Source organism: Tasmannia lanceolata, unplaced genomic scaffold, assembly GCF_043159265.1.
Source record: "Tasmannia lanceolata isolate RefF3 unplaced genomic scaffold, GAP_Taslan_0.1 ptg000037l, whole genome shotgun sequence".
Lineage (NCBI taxonomy): Eukaryota > Viridiplantae > Streptophyta > Magnoliopsida > Canellales > Winteraceae > Tasmannia > Tasmannia lanceolata.
Genome location: NW_027518714.1, coordinates 27,267,960 through 27,289,022, shown reverse-complemented (window position 1 = coordinate 27,289,022; position 21,063 = coordinate 27,267,960). Strand labels below are relative to the sequence as shown.

Genomic DNA, 21,063 nt, shown 5'->3' with positions numbered 1-21,063 from the left:
GTGAAACGCAAGTGACCCATAAAGTTTACTTCTTGAAGAAATGGAAGGAAACAATAGTAAACCTTGCAATTGGAGTTGAGGACAAAATTACATTGCATTTGGACACATTTTTGTAGCCCAAATGTGGAGTTTTTGTTTTTGGGTAGTTGCTGCAAAATCGTATGAATGTTATCTATTTCAACATGTATTTTTCACTTTTATGTAGTAAAATACCTCAGCGCACGTGCACTTTTACTAGTTGGAGTGTATGGTGGAGTTGGAGGAGCGTTTCCTCCCTTTTTTCTCGTGTATAAGCTGATAAATTCGCACCCACTGGGATAATTCGCACCGTTCATAACGTGTGGCAGACTTTTAAACGTTTTTTTGACGTCAAATCATGTTACAAAGGTGCGAATGATCCTAAAGGGGGTGTGAATTTATTATCATTACACTTTGCTTTTTTTCTTTTTGCTAGACTTCCACTGTTCTCTTGTCTCTTCGCGTTGAGATATATGCCCACGTGGGCCAGCAGACGAGGTTCTATAAGATCAACGGTTTTGATTGCATATAGATATGAATCCTGAAATGATTCACCGTTGATCCTAACGGTAATGTCTACGTTAGTCTCCCTCGTGTACTAAAACACTATTTATTTTGAATAGAGTACTTTTTCTTTTCCCAGCCACCTTGCTCCTCCTACCACTTGATATACCAAAATTCCATGGAAAAAAATATTTTATAGCTGCTAATCATGGCCTTAATGGGGTTCGGTTCCCATAGAAAAATAAATGGATAATTACATTTACACCCCCTCTAGTTTCTGACATATCCACTTCCACTCCTATAGTTTAAAACGTGACAAATACACCCCTGTAGTTTCAATTTGTTTAAGGTTTGCCTCTTCAGCTGAAGGTTCGTCCATAGATTGAAGGGTTAGGATGATCCGATGGAGCTGATTTTTTGGGTACACCCTATCTATGTCAGGACTCATCAAATGAACGCTTTGGATCATCCAAATAATGTGGGTCCATACCCGAATCCAAACACTACCCAAAAATCATCCAAATAATGTGGGCCCACATTGTTTGGATGATCCAAAGCATTCATTTGATGGGTCCTGACATAGATAGGGTGTGCCCAAAAAATCAGCTCCATCGGATCATCCTAACCCTTCAATCTATGGACGAACCTTCAGCTGAGGGGGCCTACCTTAAACAAATTGAAACTACAGGGGTGTATTTACTATAGGGGTGGAAGTGGATGTGTCAGAAACTAGAGGGGGTGTAAATGTAATTTTCCCAAAATAAAACCATTGATTTTTATAGTCTTCCACCACTTGATAAACCAATATTCCATGGAAGAAAAAAAAAAAAACTTACATGGCTCCCAAAAAGGCCTTGGGATTCCTCAGGAAAAATAAAACCATTGATTTTTGTAGTTTGTTATCTTACACATTGGAAGGCCACATGGATCCCCCCACATGATATTGTACAAGATCAAAGATCTTGATTGCTCATACAAAGGATCATTAGTCTTGGTCCCGGTGATGATTGACTTCACAATCGTCCTTTTTGTCTTAATTAAGATGGGGTCTATGACCAAAAAAACTTGATCAGCAAGAAAACATTTAACAATAAATTGGTCGTAGTCGAATGTAACGTATTGTTGGGCCCACCTGTTCGGATGATCTAAACCATTCATTTGTTGGTCTTTGTCATACAAAGGTTGTGCCACAAAAATATTTTCCATTGCATGATCCTAAATTCCTAATCATCCCTATGAAATATTCGGTAAAAGTTTATACGGCGAAGACCGTGTTTGGCTGCCATGAAAAACTTTCCCATGGAATTTTAGTTTATTAAGTGGTGAGAGAGGGTTAGGGAGGGCTGAATAATAAGGAAAAGAAAAACTCTAATCAAAATACAATTTATATTTTTACCTAGTTTTTATCTGCTTCTTATCTTCTGATCGCTAATGCAATCTCAATTATCTTCATCTACTTCCTTCACTAGCCTTCTCTAACCACTTGATAAACTAATAATCCATGTAAAAAAAAAAACATGGTTGTGAAAAGTGGCCTCAATAAACCAAAATAAAAAATAAAAAATCAACGGTTTAGCTTAATCTTTTCTATTGGAGCTGGTGAGTTTTTATTCTTTCCCTATTTTTTTTTGTTTGTTAAAAATTGTATTTGAGAGTCTTAGAAGATCTATAATATTGCCTAACCAAACACTTGATTTTTTTAGGCTCTGTTCACTTGCGTTCCCGAGAAAGCAAATCCCTGGAAAACAACCTCTTTTTTCCTTGACAAGACAGAATTCTGGTGTTCACTTGCTTTCCTGAGAAAGTAACAAGCCTAGGTCGAAAATGTCAAGTAATGACATGAAAATTGCCAAAAATGATGTAGAAATGTCTCTTTTCTCACAAGTGTGGGAAACCAAATCCCACTATTTTGGTCGGATTTGCTTTCCAGGGAAAACTAGTGAAAAAAAGTTGGCAAGCAGTTTCTCGGGAAACCTTTTCCTGCATAGTTCCTGCGCACGTGAACAGGCGCGGGAAACCTTTTCCTACACAGTTTCCCTGGATTTCTTTTCCTAATGCCACGTCAGATTCCCGGGAAACCTTTTTTTTTCCTTTCCCGGGAAAACAAGTGAACATAACCTAGGGAATATTTTTTCCAGAAAAGAAATCCCTAAATCCAAATATGTCCTTGTGAAATTCAAAATATTCATTCTGCATGGCATTTTTTTTTTTTTTTTTGTGTGATTTTAAGAAAGAACTGACCCTATATAGCTTATAAAAATGCGGCATGGTTTGAGATAAATCGTGGCCCCACCCGCTCTGAGGCAATTGAAATGTTTCAATTTGTGGATCTTGGGTCCGGTTTGACGGGCCCCTACTGAATGAAAATTTCTCTACTCGTGAGTCAACCCAATAACTCGGACGATCTTGGAGCTAACCTGAATGGACATTTAATTGCTTAAGATAATTGACTACAAAAAAGAAACGGTTAAACTTTTGCTAATGTAATCCTTAATCAAGATTTGATAGATTAAGGGTCAAGATCATCCCACCAGGGTGTTCCTAACCGCATTTGGATGGACATGGTTGCCATTTGGATGAAAGAATCCAATTATAGAGACAGAGGCAGAAACAAAGGCGGGCCCTATCACTTCTCTCAAAAAGCATATGGTAAAAAAGAAATTTTGGGTCGCACAAGGGGAAATACTCTGTGCAATAAAGACCGTTGATCTTCCGATCAGATCAGCCATCAAATATTTCCCATTTAATAGGATCCTTCCAAAGGGTAGTTTTGCCATTTATGAAAAAAAAGAGAGTTGTTGATACCGTTTTAGAAGCCGCACTTCTACAGCTGTCGAGTACGAGTGCAAATCCCGCGTGCAAAATCTCTCTCTCTCTCTCTCTCTCTCTCTCTCTCTCTCTCTCTCTTCTGAAGCTTCTTACGTTCAAAAACCCTGTACGAGTGCAAAATCTCTCTCTCTCTCTCTCTCTCTCTCTCTCCTGAAGCTTCGTATGTTCAAAAACCCTAAAAATCTGAAAGACAGAAATCTAGGAGTGAAGGAAATCACACCTCTCTCTCTCTCTCTCTCTCTCTCTCTCTCTCTCTCTCTCTCTTCAGAAGCTGTAGAAATCTGAAACATTGAAATCCATGGCACCCCCAACAAAAGGAGAAGCGAATTCCTCCGGAAGAAGATACGGATGTAGGAAAATCGAGTTAAAGCTAATTGAGGATAGAAATCGGCGCAATGTCTGTTTCTCAAAAAGAAGATCAGGGTTGTTCAAGAAATCCACAAAGTTGTGTCAAATCTCTGGTTCTAAAATGGGTGTAGTTGTTTTCTCTCCCGCAGGTAACCCATTTGTATTTGAAAATCCTTCTATGGATTTGGTCTTGGATCTCTGTCTCAACAACACCAATTCCCCCTCCACCACCATGGAATTCACTGGGGTTCACATTGCCCAACTCGAGCATCAAGCCGAAGATCTCAAACGCCAGTTGGATGCCGAGATTGAAACAGAAACCCGTTTAAAATCGATTTTGAACGGTCATTATTTGGGGAAGATCGAAGGTTTTGATCATGAACATGGTCTAGTAAAATCCTCTTCTGACCAATTTGATGATGTTTGTAGGGTAGATCTCCCATTTTATGCAATTTTGGATGATCTCGATTTTGGAGAGATGGATGAATTACAGGGTGTTGATGTTGGGGAGATTAAGGAATTGGACGGTCAGGATTTGAAGGAGGCAGAGCAATGGAAACCCGAAGCAATGGGTCCCACCACAACGTCAGTAATGATTACCGGAAAATCCTCCTCCACCGAATTTGATTATGTTTGTATGGCAGATCTCCCATTTTATGCAATTTTGGATGATCTCGATTTTGGAGAGATCAAGGAATTGGACGGTCAGGATTTGAAGGAGGAAGAGCAATGGAAACCTGATGCAATGGGTCCCACCACAACGTTGGCAACTGGAAAATCCTCCACAGAATTTGATGATGTTTGTAGGGCCGATCTTCCATGGATAGACACTGATGAGGGCAAGAAATTTTGTGAAGAAATTTTGGAGGGATTCGATTTTGGAGAGACGGGGGAATTGGACGGTCTGGATTTTTCGGCCACGGAGAGCTCAGATGATGATGTGCATGAAATTTTTGGTCAGCTTCCTATGATCGATTGTCGTAAATTTTGTAATTGGGATTGATTATTCAATTTTCTTTTTGTTCAGTTTTGGCATTTTATGTAATTGATTTTTTATTTTGTTTGTGATGGATATGTTTTTCTTGTTCTGTGTATATAGAAAGTGTAAACAGCTTGTTATTTACGGGTAATTTTTTACATTTAATGGAGATAATTCTTTTGAGTTTTTATACCTTGGCCTTGATAAAGATCCACGTAAACCAGCTACCTTATCTCTTGCAACTGTTGATAAAGCTCATCACCAAAAATCCCAAAAACCTGTAATCTGTTGTAATATCCTAAGGAGATCAAACTCTTGTACTATTGTTATAAATACATGCACTCTTTGATGGAAACTCTCTTCATAGATTTCATTCTATTTTCATGGTATGAAAGGCAGACTTGACTTCCTACTAGTTCCTAGCCTGCGGGTCCATCACCAAGATTCAATCTCTGCAACAACCCTTTCTTTCCTAGAGAACTTCATTTCTACTTTATCTTCTCTCTTCTCACACCTCTCATCAGATCTCATTTTGACATTCACTTCTCTTTTCTCTACCATAGATACTACTTTTCTATTCTACCCTTTTGTCTTCCTCTTAGTAACCTATTCGTCTTCTTCTCTAGAGCACATCAACATTCTACTTTAATTTCAAATTTATTCTCATGGCCTCTTCAACTCCTGTCTCCTCTCACCATTGCTTCCGAGTCATCAGTTCTCCCTCTCCTCACAATGGATTGCTCACTAACATTTCCCACTTAGTATCGATCAAAGTATCTCTTATGGCGCAGCCAAATGCTGCCGATCCTAAAAAGCCAGGATCTTCTCAAGTATGTTGGCGGTACCCTACCTGCCACATCTCCTGTTATTACCCAAACCCTTACACAATCATGTCCTTTGAGGGTTTAGAGCTTGAGTGGAATCTTGGTTTTAGTTTTCTTTTTTTTAATATTTTTCAATGGGAAATTATAGCAAGAATTTTGCCAAAATCATGAGGAGAACATCACATGACATTTACAGAGCATTATTAGATCAATGGTGCAGATTTATTCAGCAGTGGACCCACCTTTTTTTCATTACAATCTAGGAGATCAACTGTCTTGCTTACACGTATGTGTTCCCCGTCTGGGTCCCAAAAATCATTTGATAGGATCGATCTTGATAATCATCCTTGTGGGAAGGACTCATTTCAAATTTAGACAAATGGCACAGCCCTCTCTAGTGTATTTGTCACTTCTCTTTTACAATAGGGTGGCTGTCCAAAGTAGAAAAAAGGGACCCATATATCATTTCCCCCAAAAAAATTATAAGTTAATGGAAAAAGGAGGGAGAGAGAATCCAATCACAACATTGTCCAAACCAATTAATCTGAACCGTTCATGCACAACCAAAATGGTCATGATAAAACACACATAAACTATACAATAACTAGTGTTAAAATTGATAATAAGAAGAAAACAAATTAAATAGAGATTGTATTAGGAATTCCCTTCCCAGTGATACCTAGTGCACTCACATTGGACGAATCAGCGTACAAAAGAGTGTACCCTGATACGTCTCTAGTCTTCAATCTAGAATCTCTATTCCTCGCCAATATTCGATTTTCCACCCGTAGGAGATTCTCCTTGAACTTCTCCATTCTCCGACGAACCTCTTCATTATCCGTCCACTCCGGCTACATCCTCTGACCTAAGTGTTTCTCGTCCGACATGCGCGGTGAGAGAACTTCAATCAACGCTACTCCAAGTGTGGTAGTGAATCACTGAAGCAACATTTTAAGTACTACTTATCGGGGTCCTGTAGGAACTCGGAGAATTCCGGTGTCCCCTCTAACTGGATGAATTTCCGGCATAATGTGGGACAGTTCGGAGGGTACCCTGCGTAGCCATACTGCCCAAAGTTGACGGAGGGTCAATTTTTATATATCTTTATCTTATGCTGGAGATGTCCATTTGAGATGGGATTATGGACATGTGTGTTTTCTAATGATTTTCTAATGGATCAAGGCAAGGAATTTGATGAAATTTTTTACGCTCTCAATTTTGGAGTGATGGATGAATTTTAGGGTCTCGATTTTGGAGAGATGAAGGAATTGAATGGTCAGGATTTCAATGCGAAATTACATAAAGAATTTTGCAAAAAACTCGAGTAGATCATCACAAGATATTTGCAAGCAATGGATCCACGGTGCAGGATTCAATCTGCCAGGTTTTGTAAAACGATCTCCATGCTATTAAGAAGAAGAGACTATTTCTTAAGTTATTAGCTTGATTGATCATCTCCATTCATTTTTCCTGCCAATGAGAGATTATTTCTTTAAGTCGAATATTAATTTTAGATTTCCTTTCTTTTTCTTTATGGGTGTATGCAAAAGAACAAAGAAACTAGAAAAAGGATTCTTCAATCCAAAACATATAAAAAAATTCCACCTTGTGCGGCATGGTCGTGATCAAATCTAATGATCTAATGATCAAGGTTCGTTGTAGGATACTGTTGATTTTTCAGTTCATCTTATGCATGGGATATTCCAATCACAACATTGTCCAAAGCAAATCAATCTCAGTTGTTCATATACAATCAAAATGGTCATGATAAAGCACACATTAACCATAGAATAATTACAACATAGTCCAAAAACCAATCAATCTCAACCGTTCATATACAATCAAAATGATCATGATAAAACAATGCATAAATTGTAGTATAATTACTGCTAATAAACCAATAATGGAAAAAAGAAATTAAATAGAGACGCTATTAGGAATTCCCTTCCCAGTAATACCCGGTGCACTCACATTGGATGTATCGGGCCCGGGGTACAAAAGAGTGTATGGAACCTTTGCCGGGCCCAACCTATTCTTCAATCTTGAATCCCTATTCCTCTCCAAGATTCGATTCTCCACCTGCCGGAGATTCTCCTTGAACTTCTCCAATCTCCGGCGAACCTCTTCGTTATCCGTCCACTCCAGCGACACCCTCTGACCTAAGTACTCCTCGTCCGACATGTGCGTTGATAGAACTTCAATCAATGCTATTTCAAGTGTGGTAGTAAATCTCTCAGGCAACATTTTTAAGTAGTATTGATCGGGGTTCTGTAAGAACTCGGCGAATTCCGGTGTCCCCTCAATTGGGATGAATTCCCGGCACATTGTAGGACGGTTCGGAAGAAATCCTGCGTAGCCATATTGCCCAAAGTTGACGGAGGCGTGGAGGGCCGAGGCGACCCAAATAAGGATGGTAAGGGTTTGGATCAAGTCCGAAATAGTGTTCATTTGGTACCACCACTTCTCGTCACGTTTGTCACCATGACCCACTTTTCGGATTTCTAACCACCATGCCTGAATTTCGACGTCTGAGATGACGGCATAATCGGTCGGATAGAAGATGGAGCAAAAATCGGTGACCCATGTCTTGATGGCTGTCCAGATCTCAAGGCCGTCTACTGCATATGGATAGTCCTCGAAAAGCATCCGCACGCCGGAAGGTTCGTGGGGGTCTTCAAGTGCCATTCTTCTGAAATTTTTTCCAGTTGGCTAAGTCGGAGGTGGAATTATACACAGTGGTTGTCCAAAGAGGTACTAAGCGTAATAAGATCTTGCTTGCGTTGGGTGATTCATTCATACTTAGGGGCCGTTCGGATACGCGGATTTTAGAATTTTGGATTTCCTCAAAATCCTAGATGGGAGACAAGAGAAGAAGGAAACCGTTCGTTTCACTTCTCTTTAGAATCTTGGATTTTAAGGAAGAAATCCAAGTTTTAGAAATCACTCCCCCAACCTGAGATTTCTTAAACCTGAAGATGTGGGATGATCTCCTACTCTCTTGCTGACGGAAAAAAGGGCGAGAAATCAGAAAACAACGGCTGGTCTCACTCTCTCGCGTCTCCCATCTACGATTTTGAGGAAATCCAAGATTCTAAAATCCGTGTTTGGATAAAGAGCCCCTTACCCTTTTATGCTTCTAGAAATCTTCTTTATGAGGCATGTAGTCAAAGTGCCAGTATTGATATTTGATCCAACAATGGGCGACTTTATAAGTCAAACAACTACTTAAAAATTATGTCCTACCCCTAATTTCTCCTACTTTCGCGGTTTGTCTTTGTAATAAAATCCCATCATTTCAAATAAAAAATATAATTTCTCCAACTTAAAAATATGTTTAAAACTTTGGGCCAATTTGTTGAATTAATTAGTTATATCCTCTTGCACTTTTCTTAGTGCATAAGTCCATTTGGCCCCTCTTTGGATTGTAAGAATTTTAAGAAAAACTTTATGAAAGAAAAACTTCTCCAATTTCATGCTTTTCAACTATTTGATTGCATATGAAAAAAGGAGATTTTATATGGTGTAAGCCCATACTTCAGTATTTTTCAAAAAGTAATGTACTGCTTACACAAAAGATGATTGAGCCCAAAAAATCATGTCCATAGGATGATCCTAGCCCTCTGATCTATAGAGGAACTACATGTTATGGAAACCTTTATAGATGGAAGGGCTAGCTAGCATCATCCTATGGAAATAATATTTTGGGCACAACCTATTTAAGTTGTGGCCCATCAAATGGACGGTTTGGATCATCCTATGGTGTAAGCAGTACAATACTTTATGAAAAATACTGGACAATATGGGCTTAAACCATACAAAAACTCTGAATATATATATATATATATATATATATATATATATATATATAGAGAGAGAGAGAGAGAGAGAGAGAAAACGGTTCCTACACATATGTGTAGAGAGTTCTCTACACACTAGCTTAAAATACAGTGGGGGCCCACATTGTTTGGGTGATCTAAGCCATCCATTTTAAAGGCCCTCACATAGATAGGGTGTCTACAAAAAATCAGATCCATAGGATCATCCCAACCCTATGATTTGTGGAGGTAAAATGGATGTCTTTAAACCTTCACAAATTAGTCCATTTTTTGCTTCCACAATTCGAATGGTTAGGATGATCCTATGGATCTGATTTTTTATGGACACCCTATCTATGTGAGGGCCTTAAAAATGAATGGTTTGGATCACCCAAATAATGTGCCCCCCACTGTATTTTAAGCTAGTGTGTAGATAACTTATCTACACATATGTGTAGGAATCGTATTCTCATATATATATATATATATATATATATATATATATAGAGAGAGAGAGAGAGAGAGAGAGAGAGAGAGAGAGAGAGAGAGAGAGAGAGAGAAGTGTTGGTGAGCTTAAGCGCCCAATCACATTGGGGCCTACTTTGTTAGGATGATCCAAAGCATTCATTTGAAAGGCCCTTACATAGATGGGGTGTGTACCAAAAATCAGCTCCAGAGGATCATCCTAACCCATCCATTTGTGGAGGTCAAAATGGACAGACATTATTTGTCCACAAATCTGCCCATTTTTGTCCTCCACAAATAGAGGGGTTAGGATGATCCTATTGAGCTGATTTTTGGTACACACCCTATCTATGATAGTGCCTTGCAAATGAATGGTTTGGATCACCACAGAAAATGTGGGACCCATGTGATTGGGGCGCTTAAGCTCACCATAAGTTTGGTGAGCTTAAGCTCACCAACACTTTCCTCATATATATATATATAACTTATACAGGCACGACCCGAGTTTTATTTAGAGGGACCTTCAATTTATGTTGATATCCCACTAAATAAATCTTTAACGACATCACTTCTCTCAAAATTGTGTATAGAAATTTTTTTCTTTTTGACAGATATTTTTTCCATTTTTTTTTAAATGACTTCCTTTTTCTCTGAAATGGCAGAAGTTTTTTTTTCCTGCAATCCGAAAAGGGCTTAATTAGAGGGTGGTTGGACCATGATTAAAAAAAATTATGATATTTTTCAAGGAAAATAATATTCTATTAAAATGTTAGTATCTGGTAGGTTTGCAATTTTTTTCTAAAGACAGGAAAATTTATAGAGATTATCTAATATAGTTAGTCATGATTTAAAAGGAAGGAAATTACTTTAAAGAAGATGAAATACCTCTTGAGAAGATCTGCAGGGAGAGCCTGTTCATCGAACCTCCAATCTTTGTAGAACGTCGAAGAGAGCTCCAGGGAGAACCTGCCGGGAAACATGGTCCTCTCTAAGATTCCGCCGGAGTTTAAGAGTAGGGCCCGGGCGAGTGCATTTATGTGCATGTTGTCCTTGAAGTGGGGGTCTAGCAATCTATGAACTGGGTGCATTGAGCTCAATTGTCTTCTTGTAGCGATAATGAAGGGCTCCACCACTGCATGAGTATGGAGCCTGAAATGGATTCCATCATACTCATTAACTCTTTAGACATGGCTGTTGCTATCAAAATCATATAGAGATTTTTGCTTATAAAATAAAATCCGCCACTATAAAGTGTCTATAGTGACTGAACAAAAATGACGGTTAATTTTCCTCTGCCATAAGTACTTATTCTTGTAATGTCAAAATAAAATAGATTTTTGCGTATATATCTCTAATTTACGAAGTATTTTCAATTACCCAACCTCTGCTTCTTTCGACGTTGTAAAATGAGTGTAAGTAAATATTATGCCCATTTCAAGTGGGAAAGGGTGTAAAATTTGTTTTACGGTCATTTTACGTCAAAAGCAACAGAGCCTCATAGAAAATCATGAAATGAAAAATAAGTTTTGAATAGAAAATCATGAAATGAAAAATAAGTTTTGAATAGAAAATCATGAAATGAAAAATAAGTTTTGAGGCCTCTCGGCGAGCAACCAAAGTTTGTTTTTAATTTTTGAATATAGTTATTTTAGTTTAATCATATTCATAAATGGGACATTAATACCTCTTTGGAAGTGATTACTTATAATAACCTTAAACTCTTTTACTTGCAAATAATCATATTTAATGTCAAGAGAGAAGAGTTTCTACACACTAGTGTTGATAAGTTATCAACACTCTAGCTTAAAATACAATGGGGGCCACATTGTTTGGGTGATCCAAAGCATTATTTTGATGGGCCCTCATATAGATAGGGTGTACCCAAAAAATCAGCTCCATAGGATCATTCTAATCATTCGAACCGTGGAGGCAAAAAATGGACAGAATTGTGAAGGTTTATACACGTCCATTTTACCTCGACAAATCGTAGGGTTGGGATGATCCTATGGAGCTGATTTTTTGGGCACACCCTATCTATATGAGTAGACCTGGCAAACGGGCGGGCCGGGCCGGATTTGACCCGGCCCGTACGGGTCCGGGTCAAACGGGCCGGGTCAAAGTGACCCGGAAAATTCTACGGGTCATTGACATTGGACCCGCACCCGGCCCGTACGGGCCGGGTCGACCCGCGGGTCACCCGGATTGTTGACGTTTTTTTTAAGAGTTTTTTTTTTATTTAGGGATTTGCTAGCCACCTTCTCCTGGGCTATTTTTCGGCTTGTAGCCTCTCCTTTGCTGCAAAGATTGGGTGAAGTACGGTCTGCGGCAAAGGTGGCTAGCAATACAGAGAATAAAGAGAAGTAATCATTACGGATTTTTAAAAGATTCTCAGAATTTTGTAAGTTTGAAATGAAAAATTACCGCAAAAAGGTCAGAAGTAAAATAATTACATATAAAATATGACAATTACCGAGAAAACTACGGAAAACAGTAAAACAATATGACAATTATAAGAAAAAAACAGTCTTTTGCACTTTTTTTACGGGCACCCGCGGGTCCACTCGACCCGGCCCACTTTTGACGGGCCGGGTGGACCCGCGGGTCAATTTCTAACGGGTCACCAATAGGTGACCCGGACCCGGAAATTTACGGGCGGGCCGGGTGGACCCGCGGGTCCAGGTCACTTTTGCCAGGTCTATATATGAGGGCCAATCAAATAAATGCTTTAGATCACCCAAACAATGTGGCCCCCACTGCATTTTAAGCTAGTGTGTAGATAACTTATCTACACTAGTGTGTATAAACTCTTTTCTCATAATGACGTCAAAACAATTTGATATAAGATTACAAATAATTTTTGGAGCTATCCAAAGAAACGCTAGCTCTTTCGAAATTAAGAAAAACTCCCAATGTCCCTAAATACTGCACCAAGCTCTTGTTCAGAAAAAATCTTAGCATTTTTCGTATTAACGTAGTTCAATTTTATTTGACTACAACAGACATAATTATTTTGGCAAAACAATTTCCTATCTTTAGACATACTTAAAGGGAATTTCTGTCAAAAAAGAGCTTAGTGTCGAACATCTATTAATATAAGTGCTATTAAGGGGCTTGATTGAAATATTTCTAAAATATAAGCAGTATTCAGGGACTTGTTTGAAATATCTTATAAGTAGTATTAAATGCTTCACATTCACGAGGATATTAACTTTAATTATTTCATGGGCTAAGATCCTCCCTTGCTTTCAGTTTTATTCAGCCGCCGATATCGAATGGTGTGGGACTGTGGGAGAGATTGTGCAACCAAAGAATGGTAGGTGGTTATGACTCCTAGGTGAATCCCCCTGATCTTGGTTGCTTGAAGTTAAACTTGACAGTTCTAGAGTTTTGTAACTAGGCCCGATTGATATTGGAGGCTTTCTTAGAGACGGGACACGTTCGATTGGATGGGCTTTCTCTGGCCCTATTGGAGTCATGGATTCTAACGAGGCGGAAGTGGGGGCTATTCTTCAGGGCATAATATTGATGGAAAGAACAGATTTGGACAATCTTGTTGTGGAGAGCGACTGCCTCAACGTTGTTAGATGGTTGGATAATAGGCATCCTCACCCTCGGAGATTCTCAGAGATGACAGATGAGATCCTGGACCGTATGGAGGGCCATCCTGTGAGGTTCCATCATATCCCACAATCGGTGGCGAACCACCATGCTAGTGTGAGGGTTGTCCATTTCTAGAGATTTTCGATTTCCTTCCCCTTTGATGATTGTATTTCTTGTAGCTATTTGATCCCCTTTGTATTCTCTATGTTCTCTCAACCTCCTCGGTTGTGAGATCTTTTCTTTCTTTTAATAAAATTCATTTTTTTATTATACCAACAAGGCTTTGCGTAGAGGCTTTTTGGTCTGAGAAAGAGGGATGGTAAGTGAAACAACCAATTACTCCAAAAGCTTAAGCTTAAAGAGTTGGCGTTACTTAATCATTTATATTTCAACACACTCCCCCTGACATGAGGCCCCCAAAACCCCTCACATGAGGCCCCCCATTTTGGGTTAGCCAAACACGGGGCACATGTGGCTCCTCTTTTGGGTTGGCTTTACATGTTGATTTTTTTTAAAATATCAAAGAGTTGTTGGGTTTTGAACCCAGTCCCTGCCGTGAAGCAAGTGACCTAATACCATGTGGAACAACCAGTAATTCAAAAAAGCGTAAGCTTTTAGAGTTGGTGTTATTTAGTCATTTATACTTCAGCCAGTCCCATTTTTAAATTTGAAATAAACCTCAATAATTTACTCACCAATGGCTTATTAGTTGATGGTGACCTGAGTCATTAACAACAACGTGAGCTTTGGCAAGGTTCCATAATGCCGCCGGGGTGCCTTGAGTTGCAGGGCAGATGACCATACTGTGTTCCTCCTCATCGTGCCCTGGCAAGCTCAATTCTATGGCCACTGGCTTCAAGGTGGAATCGTTCCTTAGAAACAAAAGCGTTCGAGTCGCATAAATGCACATCCCTCGAGAATTAATCCGGTCCAGATACGGCATGAGATAGTCGTGGTGATCCAGGATGAATATCCTCCATTGTTCCATTGCCTGCAACCAAAATGAGTGACTAAAATGTTACCATTTGTTTTTGTTCTTATGATGTTAACACTGGGTTTATCTTAAAAATAATGGCTAATCTTGTAAGAAATCCATAAGGTCTTTAATTGATCCGAGTAACCCCGCTGAGTTTCCTAGTTGACTCAATCAGTAGTTCTCCATTCATGGTTCCAATTGTCTTAATAAGTTTTCATAGAAACTCTCACAATTAACAATCTCAGCCCTCAATTTGTGGAAATCTTCCCACTGAATATTGAAAGGCTAATGTGGTCTAATGGAATTTTTATTTATTGCATGGTCTATTTATGATGGGACCCACCAGTGAACTATCCGGAATCATCAAAGAAGAGGACTTACTATTCTACTTTTGCCTACTCATAAGGTGCGTGTGCCTCGCAGCCGATCAAAGGCCGGATGATCCATGTTGGTGATCAGATTGATCGGATCATGTAGATCATTGGCCGAAAATTTCAAAGTCATGATTGGAGCACTCAGGACCGTCGGGTCATCGATCCGGCACTCAGTGCCGGATCGTAAGTGCCGGATCGTTGATTAATAGATTAAGCCTAGGCTATGCCATAAGCGTACCATGGAAGTCTAATCATATCTTTCACAGTGGGTAAACAAATATTCCATGAATTTTATTTTCATGGTTGCCAAACATTAGAGTTTAGGAAGAAGAGGAAGAAGAAGAAATCAGAAGCTTACACTTTGAAGAGTGAGGCCGTCTAGATTATGCTCAATGTGAGAGGCTGTAATCGAACTTCTTTTCCCTGTTTTGCTTTCTGGTGGAAATTGCTGCAATACAGCCAAAGATCAACAAATTATTATTTTTTCAAAAGTAGGCATTAGGCCTTGTTTAGATTCCAGGAAAAACATTTCTTGTGGAAAAAATTTTTCCTTACAAAATTTAGAGGGAAAGCTTAGCAGACACCATTACTAAATCTCCCAAAATTATTAAAAAAAAAGTGAGATATTTTTTTTATTTTTACCTTCAAGCTTTGGATTACTGCCGGATTAATTCCTGAAAGCATTTCTCGTCCAAATTCCTCGTCCTCTTTCCATGCCCAATTTTCCTCTGCAGATAAGAAATAAAAATATTTAAAGTATAGAGGGAGTGCCCTGTCAATAGTCAAAACGAGAGGAGGTGTAAATATTACTTCATTCAACAATGGGTCCACCCTATTGCTTTGCAGTTTGTTTTAACACACTTCATTTTTCCTCCCGGTCTAGATTTAGGGCTAAACTTTTCTAAACAATAAAATTTCCAAAAGAAAAAGAAATTCCATGATAAAAAATGGTAGATGATATTTTCACCCCATCTGCAATACGCATTCGCCCCCCTTATAATGTGAACAGTGGGCAACTTTAACGCTTTTTGGCGTCAAATCAAGTTAAAAGGAGGGCAAATTTGTGCTGCCGGGGGGGGGGGGGGTGAAAATATCTTCGCCCTAAAATAAGGTAAGTGATATATCCGCCCCTTTTGATTACTTAGGACAACCAGCAACAGGGTATCAATAATTACTGCAGAGGGACTGATGTACTTCACGTCAGAAGGATTCAATGGAGTTGATTGGCACGTACACTGCTGCTAGGTGTCCCAAGTAATCAAAAGAGGTGTATATATCACTTCCCAAAAAGTAATGTGGATTTTTTTTGTTTTTTAATCTGGCTCTTTTTCTTTTGATATAAAATGGGCATAAAACAAAATTTACACCCCACTTTCAACTTAAAATGGGCGAAAAGTTAGTTTCACACCCATTTTACATTGAAAGAAACGGTGCCTCTGGACTAAGTTTCATGAAAAAAATAGGCCAATCAAACATTAGAAAATTCAATTTTCCAAGGGAAACTACATCCAAGAAAATTTCTGGGCTAGGGGTCGCTAGGATGTAAGAAAAAAATTTATAGACTAGACACTATTTTCCAGCAGCCCTAGGCTAGCAAGGTGATGTTTCAATATGCTGATCCTTAGTCTACTTTTAAACTGTCTCATATATCTCCGATATTTTCAAAATATAGCGATTTTATCACAAAAATTTAATAAAACGATAAAATCATATAATAATCTCGAGGATTTTAAAAATATAGTGATGTTTATTTTTACGTATCGCGATAATATCACAATTTGTTTACAGTATTTGTACCATTTATTTATTTATATATTTTTAAATAGTTTTATTTTTACTATTTTTCCTATATAAACCTGAAAAAAAAAAATTATACATCCCGAGATTTCTCCCCTTCGAGAAATTCCCTAGAATGATATTTGTGACTTAGATTTTCAAAACACGGGTTATTGCTGCTGCTACCATTGTTTTTTGTATTTGTAATACAGGTTGCTTATCCATTTAATAAAAAAAGTTATGAATTCTGATACTAAAAGAAGAGACTCACTTGCTATAATTTGAGGTAGAGGGAATTTTCTGGGATTTCTTTTGCTTAATTTAACAATTTCTCGGAAAAGACGATCTGGGACCAAGTTCTTCAATTTATCTGCCGTCCAACTATCGATGACATTGCGTCGATCGTGCGAATACATCTCATATAATTGATCGAATGATTCAAAGTTTTTCCTGTCCTTCTGGAAGAAAGATTTGGCTTCTGGAATCAAGAAATGTACGATTGCTCCAATTGAATTTGATATGAATTCTGACATTTTCTTCGGACTAAAACGCTCATCTGGAGGAACATAGATATCCAAGTTGATAATTGAGGGCTGGCTCTCTGTGTGAGTGTCTGAACATAAAAAATGGTACACATTTTATTAGGAGGATTAAGAACAGTTGATCTTCAATTTTAGAAAAAAATGATAATAGAACTTATGGATTGTTCAATTTTCTTTCTACCCTTTGAAAATAGCCTCACAGCCTTTTCCCCATAATTTTGAAAATTTCTTAGAAAATACGAAAATATTTTCGATTTTAAGAAAAATTCAATGGCAAATGAGTTAACCATATGCTAAGATTTTTATTTTTCATGTAAAAAATTTCCAATAATGTTTTTTCATGCATCCAAACAGACCCAAATTTTTTTCCATAATTTTTCCCTTAGGCCCTGTTTGGATTGCAGGAATGTTTTGGAAAGGAAAAAATATTTCTAAATTTTTTTTTTTTCATCTGTGAAAAAGATAATTTGAACCAAACCTGTTCAATTTTTATTTGGATGGACCTTCAACTTATGATAATATCCTTCGATGTTAACTATAATCATATCATTTCGCTCTAAATTGCGGAAAAAAATTCCCAGAATTTTTTTTATGTCAGAAATGTTTTTCTAAATATACCATTAGATCAAAACAACCACTATAATTACAACAGAAAAGGAAAAAATTACCTTTACTGTTAGGAGGGCGACCTGTTCTTCCTCGACGGGGATACGGGTATGCCGAGGTCCCACCCAGTACGGGCCTGGCATGTCCGTGGCCTTTATCAGGATTTCCAAGATCATTGTAGCAATCATAGTCATATATCCGCTCCCATTCCTTTCTCTCCCCTCTTCCATCTCCTCTCAAAGCGACTAGCTCTTCCCTTCTCAATTCTCTTAGGGCCACCGGTGTTTGATTAGGAAGATAACTCTACATTCACATAATTATAATTAGGTGAAATTCAATCGTCACGGACCATTCAATCTTGATCCGACGCTTGTTACATGTGGGGAAGTCACTTCAAACAGATCTTCCATTGGAACTATTGATCTAATTAGAAGCTAATTCCAATTATGTAACAAACCGTGCGGTTCATTCACATAAACATACTCAACCCCTAAGTTACTTAATATATCATTATCGTTAAACTTGAAATAAGAATCTTAACTCCTTCCATTTACCAATTCAATGATGCTGGAGAAATTGAAGAAGATTTTCAAAAGAATCATTGCCGCCCAGAAATCCTAAAAACATCTTATATAGGTTGGAGGAAAAGAATGGGAAAAATTCATTGTTTACATATGATCTGGTCAGAAGCCCAATCAATGGGCCAAATCATCGATCTAGAGACGACCGTAGGGTCGAGATGGACAAACTCAAATATTGATCGATGGACAATAAAAGCACAATGCATGTTAGCATTGGCTAATGTGCCCATCAATCAATGGAGCATAATAACGATCGACAAATATATATGTCCATCGATCTTTGGCTGTGGCAAAACAATGGTGCCATACGTAGTTTACTTACTTTTACTAATGTTAACTTGGGCCGTTCTCAACCCAAAGCCGATGAGTTCAACCCAATTTTGGCTCGGATTGGGTTGGGTTAGGGTTGGCGAAGCCAAACCCAATTTAATTTCAGGTTTGGTTAGGGCTGAGGCCTTGGGCAACCGATCCAACACAGACCAACCCAATTTAATTGGAAAAAAAACAGGTTAGATGGGCTGGATTAGGTTTGAGAGTTAGAGGCAGGTTGGGTTAGGGTTGACCATTCTTGACTCGATGCCCAGGTTGGGTGGGGTTTGGGTTAAGAATATTGAAGTATAAATGATTAACTCTTAACAGTTAAGCTTTTGGAGTAATTAGTTGTTTCACATGGTATCAAAGCTATTGCTTCCTGAGAGGTCCTGAGTTTTAAACTCAAGAACTTGTTGATAATAAAAACCCACGTGTACAGCCAACCAAAAAGAGGTCCACATGTGCCAAAGCCCACGTGTACGGCCAACCCATAAAAAAAGAGGGACCACACGCGAGGGGTAGTGTTGAAGTATAAATGATTAAATAGCACCAACTCTAACAGCTTAAGCATTTGAAGTAATTCGTTGTTTTATTCTTATTCCACCATATCTTAACTTAGATAAAACATATAGGCAGGGAAAATGTTATACCGTATGAGAGAAGAATATGCGGTCGATTTCCGTCTTACTGATGGGATAAACCCATGAATGGCAATCAAAGTGGATATTCCGATTGCCCGAAATTTCAAGAGTGGCAGAATGAAGGAAGAACTCATGATTGTGCTGATTTTTTACTATCAAAACTCCCGGAATTCCGAACTCTGGATCCACATGGAATGTGACATGGTAAGTTGTGAAACGTATGCCATTTTCTTTGCTACTCTTGCCATCTTTCAAATTTGATTTTTCGCTCAATTTCCCTCTCCCTGTATCTGGGAAGAAGAAGGTTGCAGAAGAATTAATATAAATAAATATGTTAATTAAGCCATTTTTTAGAAAAATTCAATAAAGTTATCAAATTTTTGGTATAACAAATGAGAAATGACTATCAAGACGGTATACAATATTCATGAAAGAAAAGTAAAAAAAGGCCATTGTGCGTGGGGCATATGTTATGAAAACGTCGTTCTGAAGCTTGATCGAGACAAATAAATGGAGAAATAAAACAAAAGCAAACACAAGTTATTTACATGGTTCATCACATTCGGTAGCTACATTTAGGCCATGTTTGCTAACCATTCAAAACTATTGCATGGAATATTAGTGGGTCTAGTTGGGAGAGATGGGTTGAGAGGGAGAGACTTGAGAGTGTGGGAGTCTCGAGAGAATGAAAAGCCTTGGATAAACATGGAAAAAAAAAAAAACCCAATTTGAAGTAGTGTATTTTTTCATCGTTTTTTAATGATTTCCATGTTCTCTCCATATGTGGATGGGCATATAAGGGATTGGGTACCCTCCCCTTAACGGCTAACTTTTAACAGTGAGATCTACTCTGATCCCAACAAATGGCATCAGAGACGGGGTGTGGTAAACTCTGGTGTGCCCTCGAGGACAAAGAAAATCCCTATCAACGAAGATCTTCAAATTCCCACGTTGCTCCTTCGTTGAGGGGGGAGATTGTTGGGGTTTAACGCGAAAGCAAAGATCAAACACCTCCTTTGAAGCCCATCTGTCACAGTTGGTTCCACCAAGATTTCATGGCATAATTTCTCATGGTTGCCAAACATGCCCTCAGTTGAATGGTACATATTAAATGTAGGAAAATGATATGGAGACCGAGAGGATGGGGAGAGCAACAATGAGATTGCATCATGTGTGCGATAAAATATTACTTTTTTGTTGATTTTCCTAAACCTAAGTAATGCTCATGTCACTTATGATTTTTTGGCGGGAACCCATTTGTTCGGTCCCCTTCTCGGTGGTACTCTCAGTCATTACTCTAAATATTAAGACGGTTAAGAAAAAGGTTTAAAGAACAAGATGACTATCAAGAATCAAAATTCCAAACTTAAAAAAAAAACTACTTACTATTGTCAATTTGAGTGCTACTATAAAGCTGAACAGAAGCCGATTTTCCGGGACCACTTCGGCTGAAACTCCGGCGAATGACAACATTACCCTTAATAACGTGATGACCTTGTAAGTCATGGCCGGAATTCAAACATTCTTGGAGATTGCGACACCACCTCTGTTGCATTTTTCAAGCCTCTGCTTCACTTAGAAACAAAATTCACTACCGCTTAGTTCTTTGGTACTATCTCAATCTTTCCTTATGATTTTATAGAGAGAAGATGTTGGGTATAAAGAATGCTTGAATGCCAAGAAAATTAAGAATATTGTTTTTGTATATAAATACCTATATAAATAAAAAGAAATGTGCCAACCTTCAGCGTTACTCGTGCATCCGATTCCATTTCTTCCTTGTTTGGCATCGGACCTTTTGGGGCCCACAATTTCCCCATTAGACTGAGTCGATGCGGTTGCCTCGGTCATGACAGCAGGTTTCCATCTGGAA

General features: G+C 38.4%; 1 protein-coding gene across 1 annotated transcript; it reads right to left on the bottom strand.

Moving 5' to 3' along the window:
• Positions 1-7,261: 7,261 nt before the first annotated feature.
• On the bottom strand, positions 7,262-20,826 carry LOC143860748 (putative linoleate 9S-lipoxygenase 4). Its single transcript, XM_077371562.1, has 9 exons — positions 20,577-20,826; positions 19,200-19,480; positions 17,719-17,959; positions 16,780-17,121; positions 15,375-15,460; positions 15,091-15,180; positions 14,078-14,373; positions 10,668-10,931; positions 7,262-8,191 (listed from the first exon to the last, which is right to left on the bottom strand). Exons 1-9 carry the CDS (start codon positions 20,743-20,745, stop codon positions 7,420-7,422), a joined length of 2,541 nt encoding a protein of 846 aa, XP_077227677.1. The 5' UTR covers positions 20,746-20,826; the 3' UTR covers positions 7,262-7,419.
• Between the last annotated feature and the right edge of the window lie 237 nt (positions 20,827-21,063).

What these genes read in the sequence shown, in the direction of transcription:
- LOC143860748 (XM_077371562.1), bottom strand. Translation starts at nt 20,745, where the DNA reads ATGCAACAGAGGTGGTGTCGCAATCTCCAAGAATGTTTGAATTCCGGC. An exon ending in TAGCACTCAAATTGACAATA is followed by an intron (nt 19,481 to 20,576) that starts GTAAGTAGTTTT and finishes TCTTCTTCCCAG; the next exon opens with ATACAGGGAGAGGGAAATTG. An exon ending in CATCAACTAATAAGCCATTG is followed by an intron (nt 10,932 to 14,077) that starts GTGAGTAAATTA and finishes AATCCATTTCAG; the next exon opens with GCTCCATACTCATGCAGTGG.